This window comes from Lepidochelys kempii, chromosome 27 (assembly GCF_965140265.1).
Source record: "Lepidochelys kempii isolate rLepKem1 chromosome 27, rLepKem1.hap2, whole genome shotgun sequence".
In the NCBI taxonomy this organism is placed as follows: Eukaryota; Metazoa; Chordata; order Testudines; family Cheloniidae; genus Lepidochelys; species Lepidochelys kempii.
In genome coordinates, this window is record NC_133282.1 from 12326239 (window position 1) to 12346832 (window position 20594).

Genomic DNA, 20594 nt, shown 5'->3' on the forward strand with positions numbered 1-20594 from the left:
CAGCTGCAGAGAACGGCTACTAGGGCCATCGAAGGAACGGAGAACCAGCCTTACAAGAGGAGACTTAAGGAGCTTGGCATAACAACACACAGGCTGAGAGGGATCTGATCGCTCTCTATAAATACATCAGAGGGATAAACACCAGGGCGGGAGAGGAGTTATTTAAGTTAAGGACCACGGCTGGCACAAGAACAAATGGATACAAACGGGCCATCAATAAGTTTAGGCTTAAAATTAGACCAAGGTTTCTGAGCATCAGAGGAGTGAAGTTCTGGAACAGCCTTTCAAGGGGAGCAGTGGGGGCAAAAAAAAAAAAAAACAAACAAAAAACCCCTAATTTGTTTCAAGATGGAGCTTGATAAGTTTATGGAGGGGACGGTGTACAGAAGTTGCCTACAATGGTATACAGCCCATCCATGACTGCTAGTAGCCAATGTGCCATCACTGGCCATTGGAGATACTAGACGGGGAAGGTTCTGAGTTACTACTGCCAATTCTTCCCCGGGTGTCTGGCTGGTGGGTCTCGCCCACGTGCTCAGGGTCTAACTGATCGCCCTATTTCAGATCGGGACGGAATTTTCCCCCAGGTCAGATTGGCAGAGACCCTGGGGAGGTTTCGCCTTCTTCTGTGGCATGGGGCCCAGGTCACCTGCTGGTTTGAACCAGAGTAACGGGAAGTCTCTCGGTCATGATTTGAGGAGGTCAGCAACCCAGCCTACCGCAGGATTGAGCGGGTGAGGGGCTACGGCCTGCAACGTGCAAGGGTCAGACTAGATGACGACGATGCGCCCTGCTGGCCTTCAAGTCTCTGAGTGGTCTGTGTTTGCGCCCCAGGGCGGCATCCGCAGTGAACCCGCGAACGCCAGACCCCTTGTCCTTGGTGCGTGGAGCACAGGGGAGAGGGCTGGAAGGAGCCACAGCCCGGGCTTCCTGCCCACTGCGGCCAGGGCCGAAACCAAAGGGAGCCCGCTCGGAGCTGAGAGCGGCCCGGGCACCAGCGCCGTGACCTTGACGCAGGGAGGGGCCCTGCGGGTAAGTGGTTTCTGGCATGCCCAGGAAGGAAGCCCTGGCTGCTGGACGGCGGTGGGACCGCAGCGCTCAGGGATCGCACAGTCAGATTCTGTCACGCGCCCCCAGCCGGGGCTTGGCCCATCTCAAGGCATCCGGGGAAGCTCCCGGCAGGAGGAGCCCATCCCATCACAGAAATCAGACTCCCCTTCCCTGTCTGGAGGCTCAGCCCAGGCCAGGTGGGCCCAGAAGTGCACTGCCTCTTTCTCTACCTATCAACCCCCGAGCAGATTCTCTCTGCCTCTTCTCCGCCCCTCTCCACAGGAATCAGTGCCAGGCTGGCCAGGACCCTGGGGGGAGGTTGGGAGGGGTTTGCGGGAAGGGGGCTGCAGTCATGGAAGAGCAGGCCGGGGGAGCGGCTCTGCCAAAGGGCAAGTGGCCTGGTGCAGGGCAAACAGGACCAAGCAGCCAGGAGGTGCCTGGGCCAAAGTACCTGGGCCAGGGGCCCACGCAGAGCCTTCATCGCCCGAGGGAAGCCATCCCACGTGCCAGCTGCCCCCCAGAGCGGGAGAAGCGGGTTGAGTGGGAACCAGCCTGCAGGAGTCAGGGGGTCCCTCCTGCGCAGCAAGAAGAAAACCCGGCTCCAAGGCAACTGCTCGGCAGAGCCGGGCTGAAAAAGCTGCCCTGTGCCAGCTAAGCCAAGAGCGAGCTGTTCAAATAAAGCCCTGGAGCCGGACCAAGCCCTTGGCACGGAGAGAGGAGCTGGGCCGAAGCCTCACCCCAGCAGTCAGTAGTTAACAGCACATCGGCTTGCAGATCGGCCCCACATCCGCTGGGCAAGAGGTGCCACCCACCCCCTTCCTGGGGCGAGATGGGAAGTGGCAGCCGGGGAGGCGAGAGGGCAGTTTGTCCATCTCCAGCTACTTCCAGACCAGGATCGCCTTTGCCACCATTAAGGAATTCAGCTTCACACACACCCCTCCTTTGTGGGAGTTAAGTCATTATTATCCCCATTTTACGGAAAGGGAAACTGAGGCACAGAGAGGGGAAAGGACTCACCCAAGGTCACACAACCAGTCAGTGGCAGAGCTGGGACTAGAACCCAGGGTCCTGGAGTCCCCTGCTTTAACCACTAGACAACGGCCCCTCCCAGAGCCAAAAGCAGAACCCAAGAGTGCAGGGTCCTAGTTACCTGCTCTAACCACTAGCCCCACGTCGGGGCATCGAGGACACGAACATCATCACCACAAGCAGATGGCGGGGCATTTGTCAGCAGAAGGAGCCGCGGGGCCTAGAGAGCAGCGGCCGTGATGTCAGAGGGGATGGGCGCCATCCACGCAGGAACTTGTGGGCACACGTCTGGCAGGGCAAGATAAAGCAAATCCCTTCCTCCTAGGGCTCATCCACCCGCACCCGGCAAAGGACAATAACAACTCCAAACAGGGAATGGGGGCGTGCACATCCCTCAGGCAGCTGAGAGACCAAGAAGGAGGTGGTGTAGGATCCCGGGGGGAGCACAGAAGGGGGGGGCTTTCCAGAGCAGGGACTAGATCCCCTAGGAAAGTGGAGTTGAGAGACAATGCCAATCAAGCCCAAATGCACGTGTATTGCTTCCCGTCCCCAGGAGAAGGTGGCAAGGGTGGAGTTCGGGGATGAGATGGGCTGCAGAAACAGGGATTAAACTAATCCTCAACAGAAAGCAACTGAAGGAGCAAGGATGGTCCAGTGGTTAGAGCACTAGCCTGGGACTCAGGAGGTCTGGCATCAATTCCTGGCTCTGCCACAGCCACCCAGTTTGACCTTGGGCAAGTTACTCAGTCTCTCTGTCCTCAGCTCCCATCTGTGACATGGGGGGGATGATACCAGCTTTGCCCTGCCCCACAAAGTGGGCTGGGGGATAAATACGTGAAAACTGGATGGTTTGATGGAGGCCCTAGAATATTGCAGAATAGGGTGACCAGGGGTCCCAATTGTATAGGGACAGCCCTGATATTTGGGGCTTTGTCTTATATGGGTGCCTATTACTCCCCACCCCCCTGATTTTTCACACTTGCTATCTGGTCCCCCTACTTCAGAAGAGCCTCTTCATCTTCCCGCAGAGGAAGACAAAACTGAATGCACGTGGATTGCCTCCCAGCCCCAGGAGCAGGGGGCCAGGGTGGAGCTGGGGGTGTCCAGCCGTGAAGCAAGGCAAAGGTAACCTAGGCAGCAGGGTGATCTGGGACCGCTACTGACTCATTGTTTCCTTGTGCTCCTTGATCTGGTTTCAGCCATCTCTGGCGCTGGATCCTTGGGGCAGGGGCTGGCTTTTTGTACAGCGCCTAACACAGCGGGGGCCTGGCCGAGGACGGAGGCTCCCACATAAGCCTCAAAAGGTCACAGAGAACAAATTCTTCTCCTGCAGAAGGGGTGGGGGGGGGCGGCTAGTGAGGAGGAATCTCCAGGTTGCGCAAAGGCAGGGACTGACTTCCCCTGGTATCCCGAAGTGGGTGGTCCTGGCTCGGCAGAGAGAGGGTTGGGGGGGGGGGGCAGGGAATCTAGCACTAAAGCTGCGTGAATCCCGGCGTGGAGCGAGCGCATTCCTCCCCGCTGCAGGGCGATCATTCACTCTTCTCCCCATTATAAACACATCCCCTGGCCGCAACCACCTGATCCTTGCCACTGCCGCACGGCCTTCAGGAGAGAGAACTATCCCCTTGCTGCTCCGAGGCCGGCTTCCCTGCCTGCTAGGCCACCTGCTGCCGCAGAGCTGCAGCCCAGACGCCGGACAAGGGGCTGAGCCCCGTACGGCACATCGACGCTCACCAGCGCTGGGAGGAAGGGGAGGTTTGCTCAGCCAAACTAGCAACCTCCACAGAGCACTCTGAGGGTGGATGTGGGCAGTACGCCCCCACTTCCCCTTTCAGCACCGCTTCTAGCCTCAGGCTTCCCCCTGCCAAGGGAGGCCTGGAGATGCTCTTCCCCTCTGGTCCCGGTGAGGCCATTCTGGGAAAAATCCAGCCGCCTTTCCTTAGGACAGGTGGTTAAAGCTTTGTCCTCCCACCCGCCCCAACCCCAGACGTTTGTAGGTCTCCTTCCAGGAATGCGGAAGCCTCAGCTGCAGAGTGGGGGTGCAGAGGAAGTGGACGGCAGGGAAATGTAAGCAGATGACAAGCCCTGATGTAGGGGAGAGCCCCCTTCAACCTCTGGGCCCCAAGTTCAGAGTTAGGGGTTTTGTTTGATTTCTTCCAAGCAGAAGACTATGAGCCAGGAGAGCTGGGCTCTGTTCCTGGCTGTGGGAGGGGAGTGGGATCTAGTGGCTAGAGCAGTGGGGACAGAAGCCAGGACGCCTGGGTTCTATTCCTGGCTCTGGAGGTGCGGGACCAATTGAAGAGTTTGGACCCATATCCAATCATTCCAAAAAGCCTCCGATACTTGGGGCGGGGAGGGGGACGAAAGTTTGTTTCAGTTAGGGTCACCCCCACCGTTCTGGATCCCTGCTCCCCAGGAATTAAAAGACCACCTAAAGCGGGCAGGATTCCTGCATGAGCTGCTTTCCCAGGGCGGGTGACGCAGCTCGGAATCCCTCCAGCACCGAGGGACATCAGGGCAGACAAAGCTGGTGGCTTTGTCAGGGTAAACACAGATCCCTCAGGCAGGGGATAATCCTCCTGGAGGAAGGCGCCCATTCGGGGAGGCTGCAGAAGGATTCACTGGCCAGGGGAGAAGGGGGGTTGCCCACACCCTGAAGCAGGCAGGGCTGCAGCATACTGGAAGCGGGGGGCGGGGAAGGGAGCAGGCAAGAATGCAAGGTCGCCCCCACCCCCCCACTGCCCTGGATCCAGTGTTGGCTGGTACAGCAGGGACCGGTGGTGACTCCCCCACAGGCCCTGGCTGGGGGAGGGGAGCAAGGTGGGGAGGGGATGCAGGCAGAGAGGCTCCCATCTGGCCCCAGCCCCTGGAATTCTCTCCCATCTCTTGCTCAAGGCACAGGCTGGGCGCTGCCCCTGCTCGCCTGGCAGGCCAGCACACGCTTCGACCGCTGACATTCCCCCTAGCTCCCGGCTATAAAAAAATCCCAAATACCTGGCAGCGTCAGGAGCGCCAGACAAGCCAGGAGCACGTGGGCGCTGGAGCAGCCAAAGGGGCGTAGATCGTGCCGGCTGTACCGGCCTAGCTCCTGCAGAAGGACAATGGGCTGGACACGAGGCACGGCTCTCCTCGGCCAGGCGGTTGTCATGCCCTGGGCTCTCAGCAGAGCCAGCCGCCTCCACCCAAGGGACCAAGCGCTCCCTGCTAATGCTAAGATCCAACCCCCCCAGGGCACCATTCACCCCGATGCACTTTACAAACAGCAATCCCGCCACCAAGATGCAGCCACCTCTGGGGTGGGACGTGGCAGCTTCTTTCGCCAGCATGCAGCTATGCTGCACTACATTTTGGGCCAGTGCTATATTCACTCAGAATGACTGGGGAGGGTGGCGGCAAGTGAACCAGCCGGGATTTGGCCTGGACACCCTGATCTGTGCTTTAACTTGTCTTGCTCTCTCTCTCCTTATCATCTCCAGCTCCTCTGGGCTGCTAGCCCAGCATCTGCCCACCTGGCAAGAGCCCGGGCCCGGAGGAAAGAGGAAGTGGAGACCGTGCACATGACACAATCCCTGCACTGTGCAGCTTTCACCCTCCAAGCACAAGCCAGAGCAAAGCAACCCCTGGTGTCCTTGGCAGACACCCGGTGCAGGGAAGCACCGCGCACAGCCTCAGCTCCCGCCGGCAGGAAGCCATGGGGCTGAGTGCACAATGGGGTGGGGGGCCCCCCAAGAATCCCTACCATCCCCATGCAGTAGGCCCCGATGGCCCTGCTCTAGCAGCCGTCTGGGCAATTTTCAGTCCCCGTTCGAAGAGGCCTCCAGCTACTCTGGACTCTGCCCCCTGCAACCCCGGGTCCAGGTGATGACAGACCCATGTGACATGTCTCAACAGCTCCCCTTTGCCAAGGAGGCAGAACAGGAATGGGAAGCGGCCCCACTCTGAGCCTCCTTTATCTTTAATGCCTGCCCATCAAACAGCGCTCAGCTCCCCTTCAGCTCCCAGGATGCAACAGACCTGACCACACAGGGCAATGAGACAGGCCCTAAATCAGTTTGGATATAGGCTTCCCCCAGCGTTGGCCTGGGATCAGATCCAGAGGTCTTGACTTGGGCCCAGCACCCCGTCAGGATCGGGACCTTGCTGAGCAAATACACACGGGGTCCCTGCCCCATGGGGCTGTCAAACCAACGCAAAACTTCATGCGTGCACACACGTTTCTCTTACGTTTGGAACCGGTGCAGATTTACAAGCAGCCTCTGTCCTTCCTGATCCATCCCGGCCGCTCCCCCATGGTCCCCAGCCCAACTGCTCGGATGAATGGTGCTTCATGGAACCCACCCAGAATCTTGCGTGATTCACCCCGCACCCTGGTTCGTTTTCGCCGCTTCGCGTCTGCCCTCCTGTCACTTTCTAAGGGCTGGTCTACACTTAAAACACTACAGCAGCCCACTTCCATCAACGTAGATAAGTTCCTGGAGGATAGGTCCGTCAAGGGCTATTAGCCAGGATGGGCAGGGATGCAACCCCATACTCTGAGTGTCCCTAGCCTCTATTTGCCAGAAGCTGGGAGTGGATAACAGGGGATGGATCACTTGATGATGACCTGGTCTGTTCATTCCCTCTGGGGCACCTGGCATTGGCCACTGTCGGAAGACAGGACACTGGGCTGGGCTGTCTGACCCACTATGGCCATTCCTATGTTCTAACCAAGCGATGTCTACACCGTTCAGGGCTGTGGATTGTTCCCCCTCGTGAGCATTGTAGTTATAACCACCTAATCTTCTAGCGTAGACCAGGCCTTAGTCTCACCATCCGCGTGCATTAGGACTCTGTAGCTATCACCCTTCTGGTCCCCGTTATCACAGCACCCTGAGCAGTCCAGGGCTGCTTTACCTATAGAGTTGGCATTTTAGCTTCTCAATTCTTTTTCCTTTCTTACCTGCTGTCCAGACAGTAAATCCAGACCAACCCCCTCATCCCCAACCCGCACTCTCTTCCTCCTCCCTGAAAGCTGTGGCAGACCCGTCCCTGTATTGCAGAGCTTTACTTGGGGCTTTTTACCATCGATCCCGTTAAAGAAACAAACGGATCCACGCTCCTCTAAAAGGGAAAGCATCTTCCTTGAAGCTCGCAATCCCTTGTCACTATCCCAGAGCAACGATAAAGAGAGTGAATCAGTTTATAGGCTTTGTAATTACTGGAAAGGACGCATTACTGGCCTGCCAGCGAGCCAGGAGATGGCTGGAAGGCAGGCGATGGGCAGGTTTTTAAGCACCTAGTGATTTTAGGAAGGGCTCCAGCCCAAGAAGAGGTGGGAGGGGGCAGAGGGAGAGTGAGAAGTGGCAGCTAATGACTGACAGCAGCACAAATTCTGGCTATTTGCAAAAGGCTTGTAAAAGAATTTCCTGAATTAGCAAAATCCTCTTTGGGGGAGAGGGGATGGGGGGTACCAGAGAAGTTAAACAATTGCTGCTACTCCAGATACAAAAAAGAACATCTGAGACGACCAGACACTGCGTCCTCATGCCCACTTTTATTATTTACATTACAGTATCCAGCAGAGAGCGGGGCCCCAGCTTGCCAGGTGCCATACAGAGCCAGAGAAAGAGATGGCCCTGAAGAGCTCACAGGCTGGTGGCTTCCACTTCTGGGCATCCGTTCTGAGACACCTCATGGTCAAGGCAAGAGGGGGGAGAGCATAGGCACAGAGAGGACAAATGGGTTGTCCAGTGTCTCTCAGCAGAGCCAGGTCTCCTCCACCCCACTGTCTTACCCACTGGGTTACATCGTCTTGCCAGAAGGAGCTAATGTCTAAGAGCTTAGCTATTGGACTGGACCAGAGAACTCCACAGCTACTATTAAATTGGGTGTCAATCCTCATGCTTCAGGGCATGGAGTCAGGCAGGAATCCCCCCCGCGCCCCCTCCCCCCGATGCATTGTACAGGCCAGGCATGCTAGGGTTTGTGGTTTCTTTGGTGCACCTTCCTTTGTAGCCTCCAGTGTTGGAGACAGGCTGGGATGGATCAGTTGGGCAATTCCTGGATTTCCTTCCCCCCGCCCCAATCCACAGGCGTAATTTCTCACAGCTTTGCGGTAACAGAGCCAATGCACCCTCTGGATACCAGCCAGGCATCCATCATGGATAGGGAGTCTCTCCCCTGCATAGGCTGTCATTGCCTTGAGCACCAGGAATGCCAAGAGAGCATCTCTAGGCCCTGCTGTCCAGATACGCATTCCCTGAGAGACGGGCCCTTCCCCACACATTACTGGCCTAGCGCTCACAGGAGCAACCCCCCTGTACCATATGCAGCTGGGCACAGGGAAGGACCTACCCTTGCTGCTGCCCAATCTAGTCTTTCAAGGCAGGGCTTGAGGCACGCTCAGGGTCAGTGAGACACCCCCCGCTCTGGGCAGGGGAAACAAGGGCCTGATTTGCTGAAGTAGCCTCTTACCTCTGGGCGCCCAGCTTGGGATGCTTAAGGCCTGATCTCCAGAGCGGCTCAGCTCCTGGAGCTCCCGTTGACTTCAGCTGCAACTGGGGGTGCCCAGCACCTCTGAAAATCCAGCTCTTAAATGTCTCAGAGCGGGCGCCCAGAAGTGGACACAACCAGACTTGGTGAACACGCTTGCAAACACAGGCCGAGGTGAGTTACCTAGGGTCACCCAGCAGCTCGGTGGCACGGTTAGAAAGAGAACCGAGGAGTCCTGGATGCCAGCCCAGTGCTTTAACCACAAGGCGACTCAGAAACCAAAGCGGTCCAGCGATAGGCAGCTGAACTGGTCAAAGAAGAGACTGAAAAGGTGAAAAGTAACATTTTCCAGAGTGCCTGAAGTGACTTGGGCCCTTGGGGAACAAACATTTAACAACGGGCTCTGCACTCCAGCAGAGAAAGGTACAACACACCAGTGACTGGAAGCTGAAGCTAGACAAATTCAGACTGGAAATAAGGCATAATTAAGTGAGAGCAATTAGCCACTGGAACAACTTACCCAGGGTCAGTCATGGTAGATTCTCCATCACTGACCATTTTTAAATCCAGATTGGATGTTTTTCCTCAAAGATCTGCTGTAGGAATGATTTTGGGAAAGTTCTCCGGCCTGTGCTCTACAGGTGGTCAGCCGATGATCACACTGGTCCATCCTGGCCTTGGAATCTATGAAAGTCCCTTTCAAAAGTGAGCTTACCGCTGCACTCACAGGGTCAGTGAAACATCAGGGTTCTAAACACCAATGTCCCTTTTAAAATTAGTTCCCAAGTTACTTGGGCGCTTTGGAAAAGTTTCCCCGAGAGCTATTTAATGTGGGAATAGAAGAGACATGGCAGCAGCGTCAAAAATAATGTCTGGTGCAGAAAATGCCTGTCAGTTCTCCTTTCCCTCTTCCCCAACAAAAGGAAGAGAGGACAGCAGATGAAATTCAAGAGATGAAATGCAAGTGGATGAAAGCACATCTTAGTACAGGCCCCAATCCAGCAAACCACTTAAAACACAGGTGAAACGTTAAGTAACGCGAGTTGTCTCATTGACATGAGTTGAGCTAAGAAGCATACATGTGTTTAAGTGTTTTGCTGGATCAGAGCCATAATACTCATGCTTCAAGGCATAAGCTGGCTGCAAACTGACAGGGGTCAGGAAGAAACTTCCCTTATGGACAGGTTGTTCCATAATTACCCATTATACTGTTTCATCCTCTGAAGCAGCAGCAGGTGCTAACCATGGTCAGAGACAGATAATTGGACTAGGTGGACCACTGGTCTGATCTGGCCTGGTGATTGTATGTTCCTGCTGAGCACATGATGAGCTGACTTGGAAATCCAGCTCCTTAATGATTCAGATAGCCAGTGCGCTCTCTCCCATCTGTGTCACCTTGCTCTCCTGGCAGCCCAGCCCCACCAGCTGCAGAACCAGCTGTCCCTTCCACGCCCACTGAATCCAAGCCAGGATTTCAAGAGACCCTCTGTGGTGCCATTGGGCAGTGCAGGCTGGGAGCCAGAGAGACCCACAGGGTCTGTCTGTATCCAAGCATTAGGGAAGAGGACCCAGGTGGCCCGTTTGCTTCTTCACGTAAAGGGGGAAGTGCGTTCGTGTCAGACGACCAACGCAGCTAGGCCAGTGGAGCGTGGTTGACACCGGACGCGTCACAGGAAAGCAGCCTGCACGCACAAATCCCTCGCTAAGTGTGCAATGCGGCAGATGGGGTGCAAACAGCCACCACTGGCCCGCCCCTTCTGCATCCCAAGCACGTCCTCTGGCCTGCAGTCTGCTCAGTCTTGTTATCCCAAAGCTAACACAGGTGAGACAGAAAAGCTCAGCCCCAGGGTCAGGGTTGCAAAAGCAGCTGTTGCCCTTCGGACTTTTCCTTGCTGCCTTTCTCTGGAGAGCCCCAGTTACAACACCTCTGTCCTTCCAGAGCCCTCAGTGCCCACTCCCATGGGACCTTCCAGGAGCAGAACGTGGAGAAGGCTCCGGTGTCCACCTTCCAAATCCTCACCCTAGGTGAGCCACGTAAAGGGGGCTGCTTTGGAATCTGGCTTCGGTGCATCACTTTATCCGCAAAAAGGCCCGAGTCACCAAGGTTTGGGTGTGGCTGAGGATTTGGGGTGATGGAATCATGGGCAGCATATGGACTCCTATATGGCAGAGAAGAACCTCGCGAGAGTCTGGATTTTAGCTCCGCTCTCGATCCCTCTGGGCTTTTAGCTGTTTCTCAGTACTCACCTGCCCCCACCCCCTCGCAGTCCTTAATGGATTTCTTCTCCCAGCACCCTGGTGAGGCAGGGCAGGGATCAGTGTCCTGAGCGGCGAAGGCCCAGATCCACAACAGAGCGAGGTGACTAAATACCTTTGTGGAGCTAGACCTCAGTGACTCACCCAGTGCCACCTAGGCAAGTCTGTGGCGGAGCAGGGAATTGAATCCACCTCTCCCAAGTCGTAGGCTAGGGCCCCAACCACCGGGACAGCCTTCCTCTCTAACAACCCCTCCCAAGCGGGGTAGATCCCAGCAATCACCAGGCTTCCCCAACACACTTTGTGAGGCAACATTTCCCAGCACGGAGCCCGCAACCCGTGCACTCCTCCTCCCCAGCAGCTGTTCTTGAGAGAGAGAGAGAGAGAGAGAGAGAGAAAACCATTTCACTCCCCCTTTAAAAAAAAAATAAAAATCCCACACTTCATCAAGAGCATTTCCAATGAATCTTTGGAATGCACAGCGGATGCCTGCAGCCCATGCAGCTGCTGCAGTGAGAGCTCTCCGCAGGGCACCCAATCCCTGCTTGGTGCAATGGAAACAGACCCTTCAGCTGGCTCCCAACTTCAAAAGCCGGGGGAACCTGACTCCTCGCTGCCCCGCACCTCCTGCCGACATCTACACCGGCGCAAACAGACCCTGCCACGTTACGGAATCAGGGGAGCATTTTGCACTGGTGTCGATGACAGCATAAGGCCAGCAGGCGAGTTCAAGGGTGGAGGGGACCCGACTGGGTCATCTAGCCTGACCTCCTGTCTGCCACAGGCCACCACCACCCGGCGTCCGCGCCCTAAACCCAACCACTGAAGATAGACCAAGGGATAGCTCAGTGATTTGAGCATTGGCCTGCTAAACCCAGGGTTGTGAGCTCAACCCTTGAGGAGGCCATTTAGGGATATGGGGCAAAAATCGGTTGGATGATTTAATTGGGAATTGGTCCTGCTTTGAGCAGGGGGTTGGACTAGATGACCTCCTGAGGTCCCTTCCAACCCTGATATTCTATGATACAGGAGCCTAGACTGTTATGTACGACAGGCAGAGATTAGGAAGGAGAGAGGGGCACCAGCGCCAGAGGCCCCCAGAGGCCCCCATAACGGCAGGGAATTGATGAAGTGAGATACACCCAGAAATCCTGGCGAGCGACCGTCACCCACACTGCAGAGGAAGGTGACCCCCACTCCCAAGGTGCAGGCAGGGGTGTTGGAACAGTTTGTGCTGAGAGCCATTGAACCAAACTGTAAACCCTGTATATAACAGAAACCACTTCAAGCCGGGGGTGTGACAGCAGTTCCAGCACCTATGGGTGCAGGGCAATCAAGCGGCCACGACTGTACAAAAATACTACAGCTAGATTCTCCCACGACCGCGACTCACAGACTCTAATCAGCCAGTCCTGATTTACACAGGGATAAGGGAGTCAGGCCTTTGAGAGCACGAAATAGAGCTCTCCGAGAGAGCTGGGGGTCCAGGGTAAGGGGGGAGCTAGTTAATCAAGAGAGAATCCACTGACTGAAAGGCTCTTTTGCAAGGGTTTAGTAAAGAATCACAGGAATGTTCAACAGGTCCCTGGGAAATTTTCCTCCCCTCGCCACCAGCCTCTCACCCATTCATCCATCTCCAGAGACGCTGGAGGGATTTTTCAGGGTTCATGGCGCTGCAGTTACACTCCAGGGCAAGGACCACAGAGGAAACCATTAAAAAGCTCTTTCCACCCTCCCTCTGCCGAGAGATCCGGGACGAACACGGTAAAGGCCCAGGGCTGCTCCCATGGCAGCCTGGGTTAAAATGGGAACGTGTCAAGATTAGCCGGAGAGCTCTTATTCACCCTCTCGGGCTAGGAGGTTCTGGGTGCAGGTTGGACTTCAGCTCCTGTTCATTGCCTTACCCCTGGGAAAAGCTTTCTGGAGGGCCAAGCTGACTGTGTCACACAGGAACAGGGTCCGGTCTGCATCGGCAGCTGGCCTCCAGGGATGCCCCTGCAGCCAGCTCGTTAAGGCTGATCCTGCAAACCTTACCCAGGTGTGTAAACTTTATTCATGGTGACCCAGGGATTTCAATGAGGAGTGAGTCAAGTTAGCCCCCCCCCCCCGCTTTGCAAGATTGGGCCCTATGGCAGCCCCATGCACCCACAGGCTGGAGGAGGCATGGGGGGGGTGCAAATGGCAAATAAATAAATAATAATAAAGTCGTGCAGTTACAAAGTTGGCACCCCCTCTCCCCTCCACCCCCCCAAAACGCTGCGGATCGCCTTTCAGCCGAGACTTCAAGTTCACAGCCCACCCCCCCGCCCTCTCCTCCCAAGCAAAGCCAGGGCGGGCAAGCAAGGCAGGCTGAAGGGGGGCTGCACCCACCACAGCAGCTGCTCGAATGCGACCCCCCAGCAACGATCCCCGGCTGCGAATGACCCGGGGGGGGGAGCTGATCCCACCAACGCCTTTCCCCTAAGCTGGGGGGGGGGGATCCCCATGAGCTAGGATCGGGGGCAGGCTTTGCCGGCTGGGTACTCACAGGTATCTGTCCAGCCCGTCCGTCTGGTGGTGCAGCGCCACCGAGAAGCCAAAGAAGCTGCCTTCGGTCGCCCCCCGCTTCAGGACCAAGAATTTGGTGTCCAGGTTGAAGGCGGAGCCGCCCGGGCTGCAGAGAGCCCCCCAGACCAGGCAGAGCCGCACCAGCCGGCGCCCCCAGGGCGGCGGCGGCTGCTGGCGGGGCCCGGGGCCAGCCCTGCTGCGGCGGCAAAGCTGCAGGTCCCCCGGAGCCATGGCGGGCTCGTCCCCGGCCGGGTCCCCCCCGCGGGGCGAGGTCCGCAGCGGCAGCCTCCGGTCGCCCCTGCGCTGGGCGCTGAGCGCGTCGCCGGGCTCCAGCCGGCGGGGGCGGGGGCCGAGCGAGCCACCTCCTCCGTCCCCACCTTGCGCGGCCCTTTTCTTCCGGGGAACAGACACGATCGCGGCGGCCCAAGAGTTTAATTCTTAAAGGAGCCGTGCCGCTGGGGAGGGGCGCTGGTTCCTAGGTGGGAGGGGAGGGCCGGAGGGAGGGGGGGGGGCTGGTGTGTGTCCGCCCTCCTCCCCACTCTCAGGGCCTTTTGCAGGCGGATACAGGCGTTTGGACACAAGCTTTCAGCCCTGGGTGGCCATTGCAAGCACCTCCTGCTCCATCCCACCACCTGGAGGGATGCCTTGCCCCCCCCCGCCCCCCCGCCCCGGAGTAAAGCCCCCAGCCCCCTCGCCCCGCCAGGGAAAGGGAAGTCGCCCCGTGCGGTTAGTCCAACTCTGCTGTGCCTGGGTTTTGTGGCGAAAGCCGGAGGACGCAGAAGTATTGGAACCCCGGGCATTTTATCTTGGCCTGGCGGCCTTGGGGTCAGGGTCACAGCCCCGGAGACACCGAGAATAAATAGGGCTCAGAGACCAAGCGATCCGCACGCAATTTCCAACAACATGCACCCAAGCCTGGCTTAACAGGCTAGCCCCCTGGGGGGCAGGAAGGGAGGTTTGGTCCCATTCAGCCCTCGGCCTAGTGCAGGCCGCTGTGGGGTGGGCTAATCGAAGCCAGATGTACTGGTGTTTGTGAGAAGGAAGCGGCTGTGCTGAAGATTGAACTGAAACCCACCCAGTCCCTCTCCCCTACACCATGGAACAGCCCTCAGATGGCAAAAAAAGTTAAAAAAAAAAGAACTAGATAAGTTCCTGGAGGATAGATCCATCAATGGCTATTAGCCAGGGTGGGAGGGATGGTGTCCCTAGCCTGTGTTTGCCATAAGCTGGGAATGAGCGACAGGGGATGGATCACTTGATGGTTCCCTGTTCTGTTAATTCCCTCCGGGGCACCTGGCATTGGCCACTGTCGGAAGACAGGACACTGGGCCGGATGGACCTTTGATCGGACCCAATATGGCCGCTCTTCTGTTAATAACGTTCCATCCGTACTGACCTGAATTCAAACTGGCAGCCTATCAGGGAAAGTCCCCCAAGTTCATCTCCCACCCTGCTGAGCTGGGTGGGAAGCAGTTTTCCAGTCCTGGGAAAAGTTTAAGATTTCAGAAAACGTTTCCCATCCCAACTCAAGATGAAAAGTCAAAAATCTCAAAACCATTTGCAAAAATCTTGGCAGGGTACGGGGGGAGGATTGGTTTGTGTCAATCAATGTTTCATTTAGATAATTGCCACACATTTCATTTTGATTTTGACCCCCTTTTAAATGTTGTACTAAAATTCGCTGACATGTCTAAGTAAAAAACCATTTAAAACCAGAAAACCAAAACGGTTCATTCAGAAAATGTAGCCACGGGCCGTTCTGTTGGTTTTTTCCTTTCACTTTTCCTTTTTTTTTCTTTTTTTTCGAGTTGAGAAATGTGTCAAAACCAATGCTTTCCCGCAAAAAGTCTCAGTTCTCATGAATCAGTGGTTCTGGATGGAAAACATTTCTCCAAACAGAAAAGGAGGACTTGTGGCACCTTAGAGACTAACAAATTGATTTGAGCATAAGCTTTCGTGAGCTACAGCTCACTTCATCGAATGCTACACGGCTGCTTCTCTGAAACCTGTCATTTCATCAAACAATTCCCAACTTACTCTACAGGTTCGGCAGTTTTGAAAATCTCCCTGGGCAGCTGCCTGCAGCTGAGATCTTTGAAAATCAGACCCTGAGTCCCGTGAGCAGCCTGCCAAGCCATGCAGCTTGTTTTGTAATATACCCTATACATCTACAGCGCTGCATTGAACGCTGATTAATAAAGATTAAGTAAGGCAAATTAATGCAAAATTGCATACAAAAGTAGCTCCTCTGTCAACCGATTTCGGGAGACCATTAAGCATGCAAAGTTAATTGCTCAACAAAGCCAGGAAACACCAAGGCTAAAGTTGCTCACATAACCTTAACTGCACCGCCTGGTGCGTATGCATTATACTACAGTCTTTAATTGAATGATCGCATACAATTATTTCCACAGGACCCCAGCCTCCTCCAGTATCCAGGTGGGAGGGTGTGTAGTGAATGGAGCCCCTCCTCAGCCCATCTGCCTCAGCCCCCAGGACCAACACTGAACCCCAAGTAGTTTAAACACACCCTCTTTGACCACCACCCAAAGGCATGAGCGTTCTGGGTCACAGTTCAGCTTTCTCCCAAGGCACGTGGTAGGCGTAACACGTAACACACTGCGGCATGGCACACAGAATGCTGGAAGTGCTCTTTATTTCCTCACACACGAAGTGCACAGACCCAAATCAAAATAAACCCTACGCGCATTGCCTTTCACTCCATCTCACCCATTCCTCGGGGCAGCTCCTTGTACGCTGTTGAAAAAAAGGCCAAGGTAGAGAAGCAGCAGCTTCCACCCTTTACAGCCTTCCAGTTCCTCTGTCAGCCTCACCAGGTTTTGCCAGCTGATCTTGTTGTTAGGTGACCAACCAGTTCCTCTGAGCCGGGGCTTTTTTCTAAAGCCATTTACATTCCAGTGGATGAGCACTTAAACCCAGCGACCCTTTCCTGTTAGCCCCTTGCCACCCACTTACACAAGGAGGAGGCAAATGGGAGTTTGCAGCTTGAGAAAGACAGACACAGACAGAGAGTTCACCATCTCGCACAGACCTCTTCGGTTGCATGGACTCCCAAATGGTCACTGTGGGTGCACGAGTGGCCCAGGGTTGACCAAAAGAATGATATGCAAACAATTGTTTCTATTTATGAAAAGTCATCAGGAGGGAATTTAATTTCCGCAGAATTGATTCTTTCGTACATGGTGGGTAGCGAGACCGCAATCACACTGCGGGCATCTGCCTTTCTCCCTGCTGTTCTACCTCATTCACACCCCTGGCTCATTCAAAGCACCAGGGGAGCTGAAATCTAGCAGTATGTCACGTGGTTAGAAACTTGCCCACACACAAGGGGCAGAGTTAAGGGTAAACAGGCAGCATGCCTTGGCTTTTGAACGGTTCACTGTGCTGCTTTAGGGCAAGAGTGTGTTTAACAGCAAGCTTTGAGGAAAGGGTGGCGTGTAGTTTTGCCAGGCTAGGGGAAGCACACGGGGAAAAATTTGTGTTTGGGTGTTTGCCTAGAGACTGTAACTGCACACTGTGAGGGCATCACCACAGTACCCTCCTTAGCCCTGAGATGTGACGGCATCTCCTCCACGATAACGCAGCTTCTTTGAGTCTCCGGCATTCAGACACGACTGTGTTACCTCTCGTATATTTGCATGCAGCATCCTTGAACAGCCGGCTCCAAGGTACAATTGCATCACATCTGCTCTGCTCCAGACGAGCACATGGGCAGAGAGTCTTGCTCCACTGAACCGTGCAGTTTGATTGTACAAGTCGATGCGTATTGTTTCAGTGACAGGGATAAAAGGCGAAGTCATGTTTAGTTTGTCATCCCCCCCCACTTCCTCCTGCCCTTGCCCTCTGACCTGTCTCTTGTAACCAAAACAGCAGCAGCTACATGGAACGGGACACAGGAGGGTCTGGTGCTCATGAGAATCCTTCCTGGACCTTGGCCTGGCCACTTCGTTCTCCGTCTCCCTCAAATCACTGCTGCAAGGCAGCTTTTCTATGACCTGGAAGGACCCAAGATTGGGTTTGTACAGAACCTAGCACAAAGGGGGTCTGGTCCACCACGAGGGCTCGAGGCACTATGCTAATACAAATAATACATCATAATATTTTGCTAGGAAAAGGGAGCCACATGGGCACAGCTGATGTGTCCTTAATAGTAAGCTAGGCCTGAAACAGAAACGGGGCAAGTTTGGAGCTGAACTTTGCAATCAAGGCCAATCTCTAATAACAGTAACACTGGCTATGGTGTATATGCTTCCACTGCCCTCCACTGGATAGATTCAGAACTGCTTGACTGTGTATCATATGCCCTATATTGACAGACGTTGATGGAGATTCTCCTTGAGCTCCAGTGATTCGGGGCTCATGTTTTCGGAGCTGAGTTCTACTTCCACTATAGCTCTGAATGTTGTGCCGCGACATGTGTCACGTCCTAGATGACCAGGGCTTTGGCTAACCTCTCTAGCCCATTTCATCCAAGGATTTTAAAGCATTTTGCACCTACCAGTCACGTTTCACAATGTCCTGTTGCAGGTGGGAAAACTGAGGCACAGAAGTTAAATAACTTGCCTGAAGCCACTGGTGACAGAGGTCGCACAGACCACAGGAGCTGCAGGCTCCAAGCCCCATTCTTTCATTCACTCTTCCCTCCTTCTCTTTGGAGCCACCGCATGGTGTTTCATACACCCGGCCCAACCCTTCGAGTCTCCTCATTAGGGGACGGCTGGAGACTTTGCATTTCCAGCCACAGCCGTGAGAGCCCTTTAGGGCTATGTCTTTATTAGCTCTTCCCCGCTTTTCCAAATATTTGTCCATGCCATTGGGTGTGGGAGGGCTGGCTGGTTGGCCCCACCTTTGTGGATTTAAACAATTGCCCTTGCTTGAATTATGGAGCAAAGAAGGAAGGAAATGTGTGAAGGGGAAGGCGATCGAGCCCCAAGGAAGTGAGGCCTGATTCTCAGAAGTACCAAGCTCCTGCAATTCAGCTGGACTTAGGACTCGGCCCCGCTGGGCAGCAGGTCCCTGGGATGATTCCCCAGCACCCTGTGCCTTGTTCAGTCATCTAAGCCTGTGCAAAGAGCACCTGGCCGTGAACTCACTCTGAACTGGTGTAAATGAGGAGCTGGGCAATGCAGCATCTGCTCTGGCCTGCAGGCAGCAGCTCTCTGCCTTCCCAAGTTCAGGCACTGTGGGAATGGCCACAGAGCGTGTCAGCAAGGCAGTGGCCCCCCGAGTCCCACATGGCAAAAAAAATCACAGGCAGGTAAAGATGCCTCAAAGCCTTTGGCCTTGGGATCCTTCCAGGGCTCTAGCAGGAGGCTTAATAGCCAATCAAAGCAGGCTTGAATGCTACGGCAGGTATGCTGCGACGTGCCAATATAAATAGGCACACTGCCCATTTAATATCCTGCCAGATACCTCGGTGCCCCACCCTGCAACGAATCCGTTTCCTCTCCGGCTGCCTAGAAAAGGAAAGTGACGATGCCCAGCATTCCTGGGCCTGTAACAAAGTGACTCACTTCCCCCACGATGTAGCCGGCACCACTCCATCCACACATCCCCCTTGGAAAGGGCAGGCCTGTAATTGCCTGGCAGTGGCTCCCCCCCTCCCCCACCTGCACACAAAGCCCACCCCCCCGCCACCCCCCAGCAAACTCCTGGATGACTTCATGCCCCAGGAAAGAGATGCCCTTCCTGAAATGCATGAGCACCGTGCACCAAGGCTGGGTCTTGAATGGGGTGGGGTGCTGAGATTAAGGTGGGGGCCTGTGTGTCAAGTGCCAGGGAACATGGGGACCTCCATGGAAGCTGGTGCTTGGGATCCTGGTCCTGTAGTCAATGGGGACCTGAGTGGCGTGGGAGGGAGACGAGAGTCCTGGTTTCCCTCGGGTGAACGCAGCCCAGACCCTGCAGGATTTGCCATGCAGGGTCTGGGCTGTTGATCTATCCAGCCCTGCCTCTCCCCATCTGCCACCCCTATAAGAGGGCTGGGTCTAGTGCCCAAAAAACAATCCCTGGAATTTCTGGCTCAGGTGAGCCTCACATCTTGGGGAGCAAGTTGGGAAAAGGCAGCGATTCCAAACAGGGCTAAACTGTCCCCAGCCAACATCAGCCGGGAGGCGCTGGAATGGGGACGTGTGCTGGGATCTGCTTTGTGGTGCAGGAGCAAAAGCAACGGCTATTTGGGGGTGGCAAAGACTCCCTTAATGCCAGCTGGCAAGGGCGGGAGGGCGGGGAGAGGGTGTCACAGGACTGTCCTGATTCTGGCACGTACATTCTGGCTCAGCCAAGAATGTCATCTCAGGTCTTAAATGAAAGCTGAGGTCACACCGGTCATTAATGTCATTGTGAAGTCTATGTACCGAAACTATGTAAGAAGTTATGTATATATAGTTGGAAAGCCTGCAAAAAAAGTCATTGACAAGATGGTTTTCTTTCAAACAGGAGACATTTATTTACCTGTCCCCCTCTGTTGGATGTAAATTAAGCATTGCAAGTTAACACAATGGGTGTCCATTTACACACGACGTCAAATGGTCACAAGGAGGTGAGAAGTCAACAGAGGAGCAGCACACAGAGAAACAAGCCGTGTGGCGATGGGGGGGGGGGCGGCTATCCCATTTTTGAGCTGAGACAACAAGACGGTGGGGGCAGAAGACAAAGAAGACACCCCTCCTCCTCTGCCGAGGAAGTAAATAGGGCGTGCGTTTTCATTCATGAGAACAAAACCTTTGCTTGAAACACGGCGGAAGATGTTGGGGGTGAGATAAAACTTCTTTAGATGGGAGGTTAGTCTACGTTCCGTTTAAGGTGCTAGAAAGCATGTTACGATTTTGTTTTATACGAAACCTTTTGTTTCCAAGAGCCTCACTCACTCCCCCTTCGAGCTTGAATCTTTGGGACTAAACTTATCCTTGTTTTCACTATCTGAATCTATGGCTGAATCTTCCACGCTCCCGTGTTTACTGTCCCATTGGAGACAGGAGGCATGACTGTGAGTAGCCAGTGACAGGGGCGGGATATCAGAGGAACTCGGGGACTGGGGTGCACCTATTGTTAAGCGACAAGGGAGAGTGTTGGTCCAACGGAGTGTCCCGCGGAGAGTGCTGGGGTGGCTGCCAGGCAACAGGTGTCCGGGAGCCGTCTCCCAACTAAGCACAAGTAGGACTCCCTCACGGTGAAGACGGGGCATAACAAGGTGACTCTCAGTCCTGGCTACCCTGAGA

General features: G+C 55.0%; 1 protein-coding gene across 2 annotated transcripts in view; it reads right to left on the minus strand.

Moving 5' to 3' along the window:
- The window catches only part of ITGA3 (integrin subunit alpha 3), a 44134-nt gene extending 30371 nt beyond the window's left edge, over positions 1-13763 (minus strand). The window contains exon 1 of one of the 2 annotated variants that reach the window (XM_073326356.1): positions 13334-13763. In XM_073326356.1, coding sequence (XP_073182457.1) covers positions 13334-13584 — 251 coding nt within the window. In that variant the 5' untranslated portion in view covers positions 13585-13763. The remainder of the gene's footprint in view (positions 1-13333) is intronic. The other variant, XM_073326357.1, reaches the window with a different exon arrangement.
- Positions 13764-20594: the final 6831 nt, after the last annotated feature.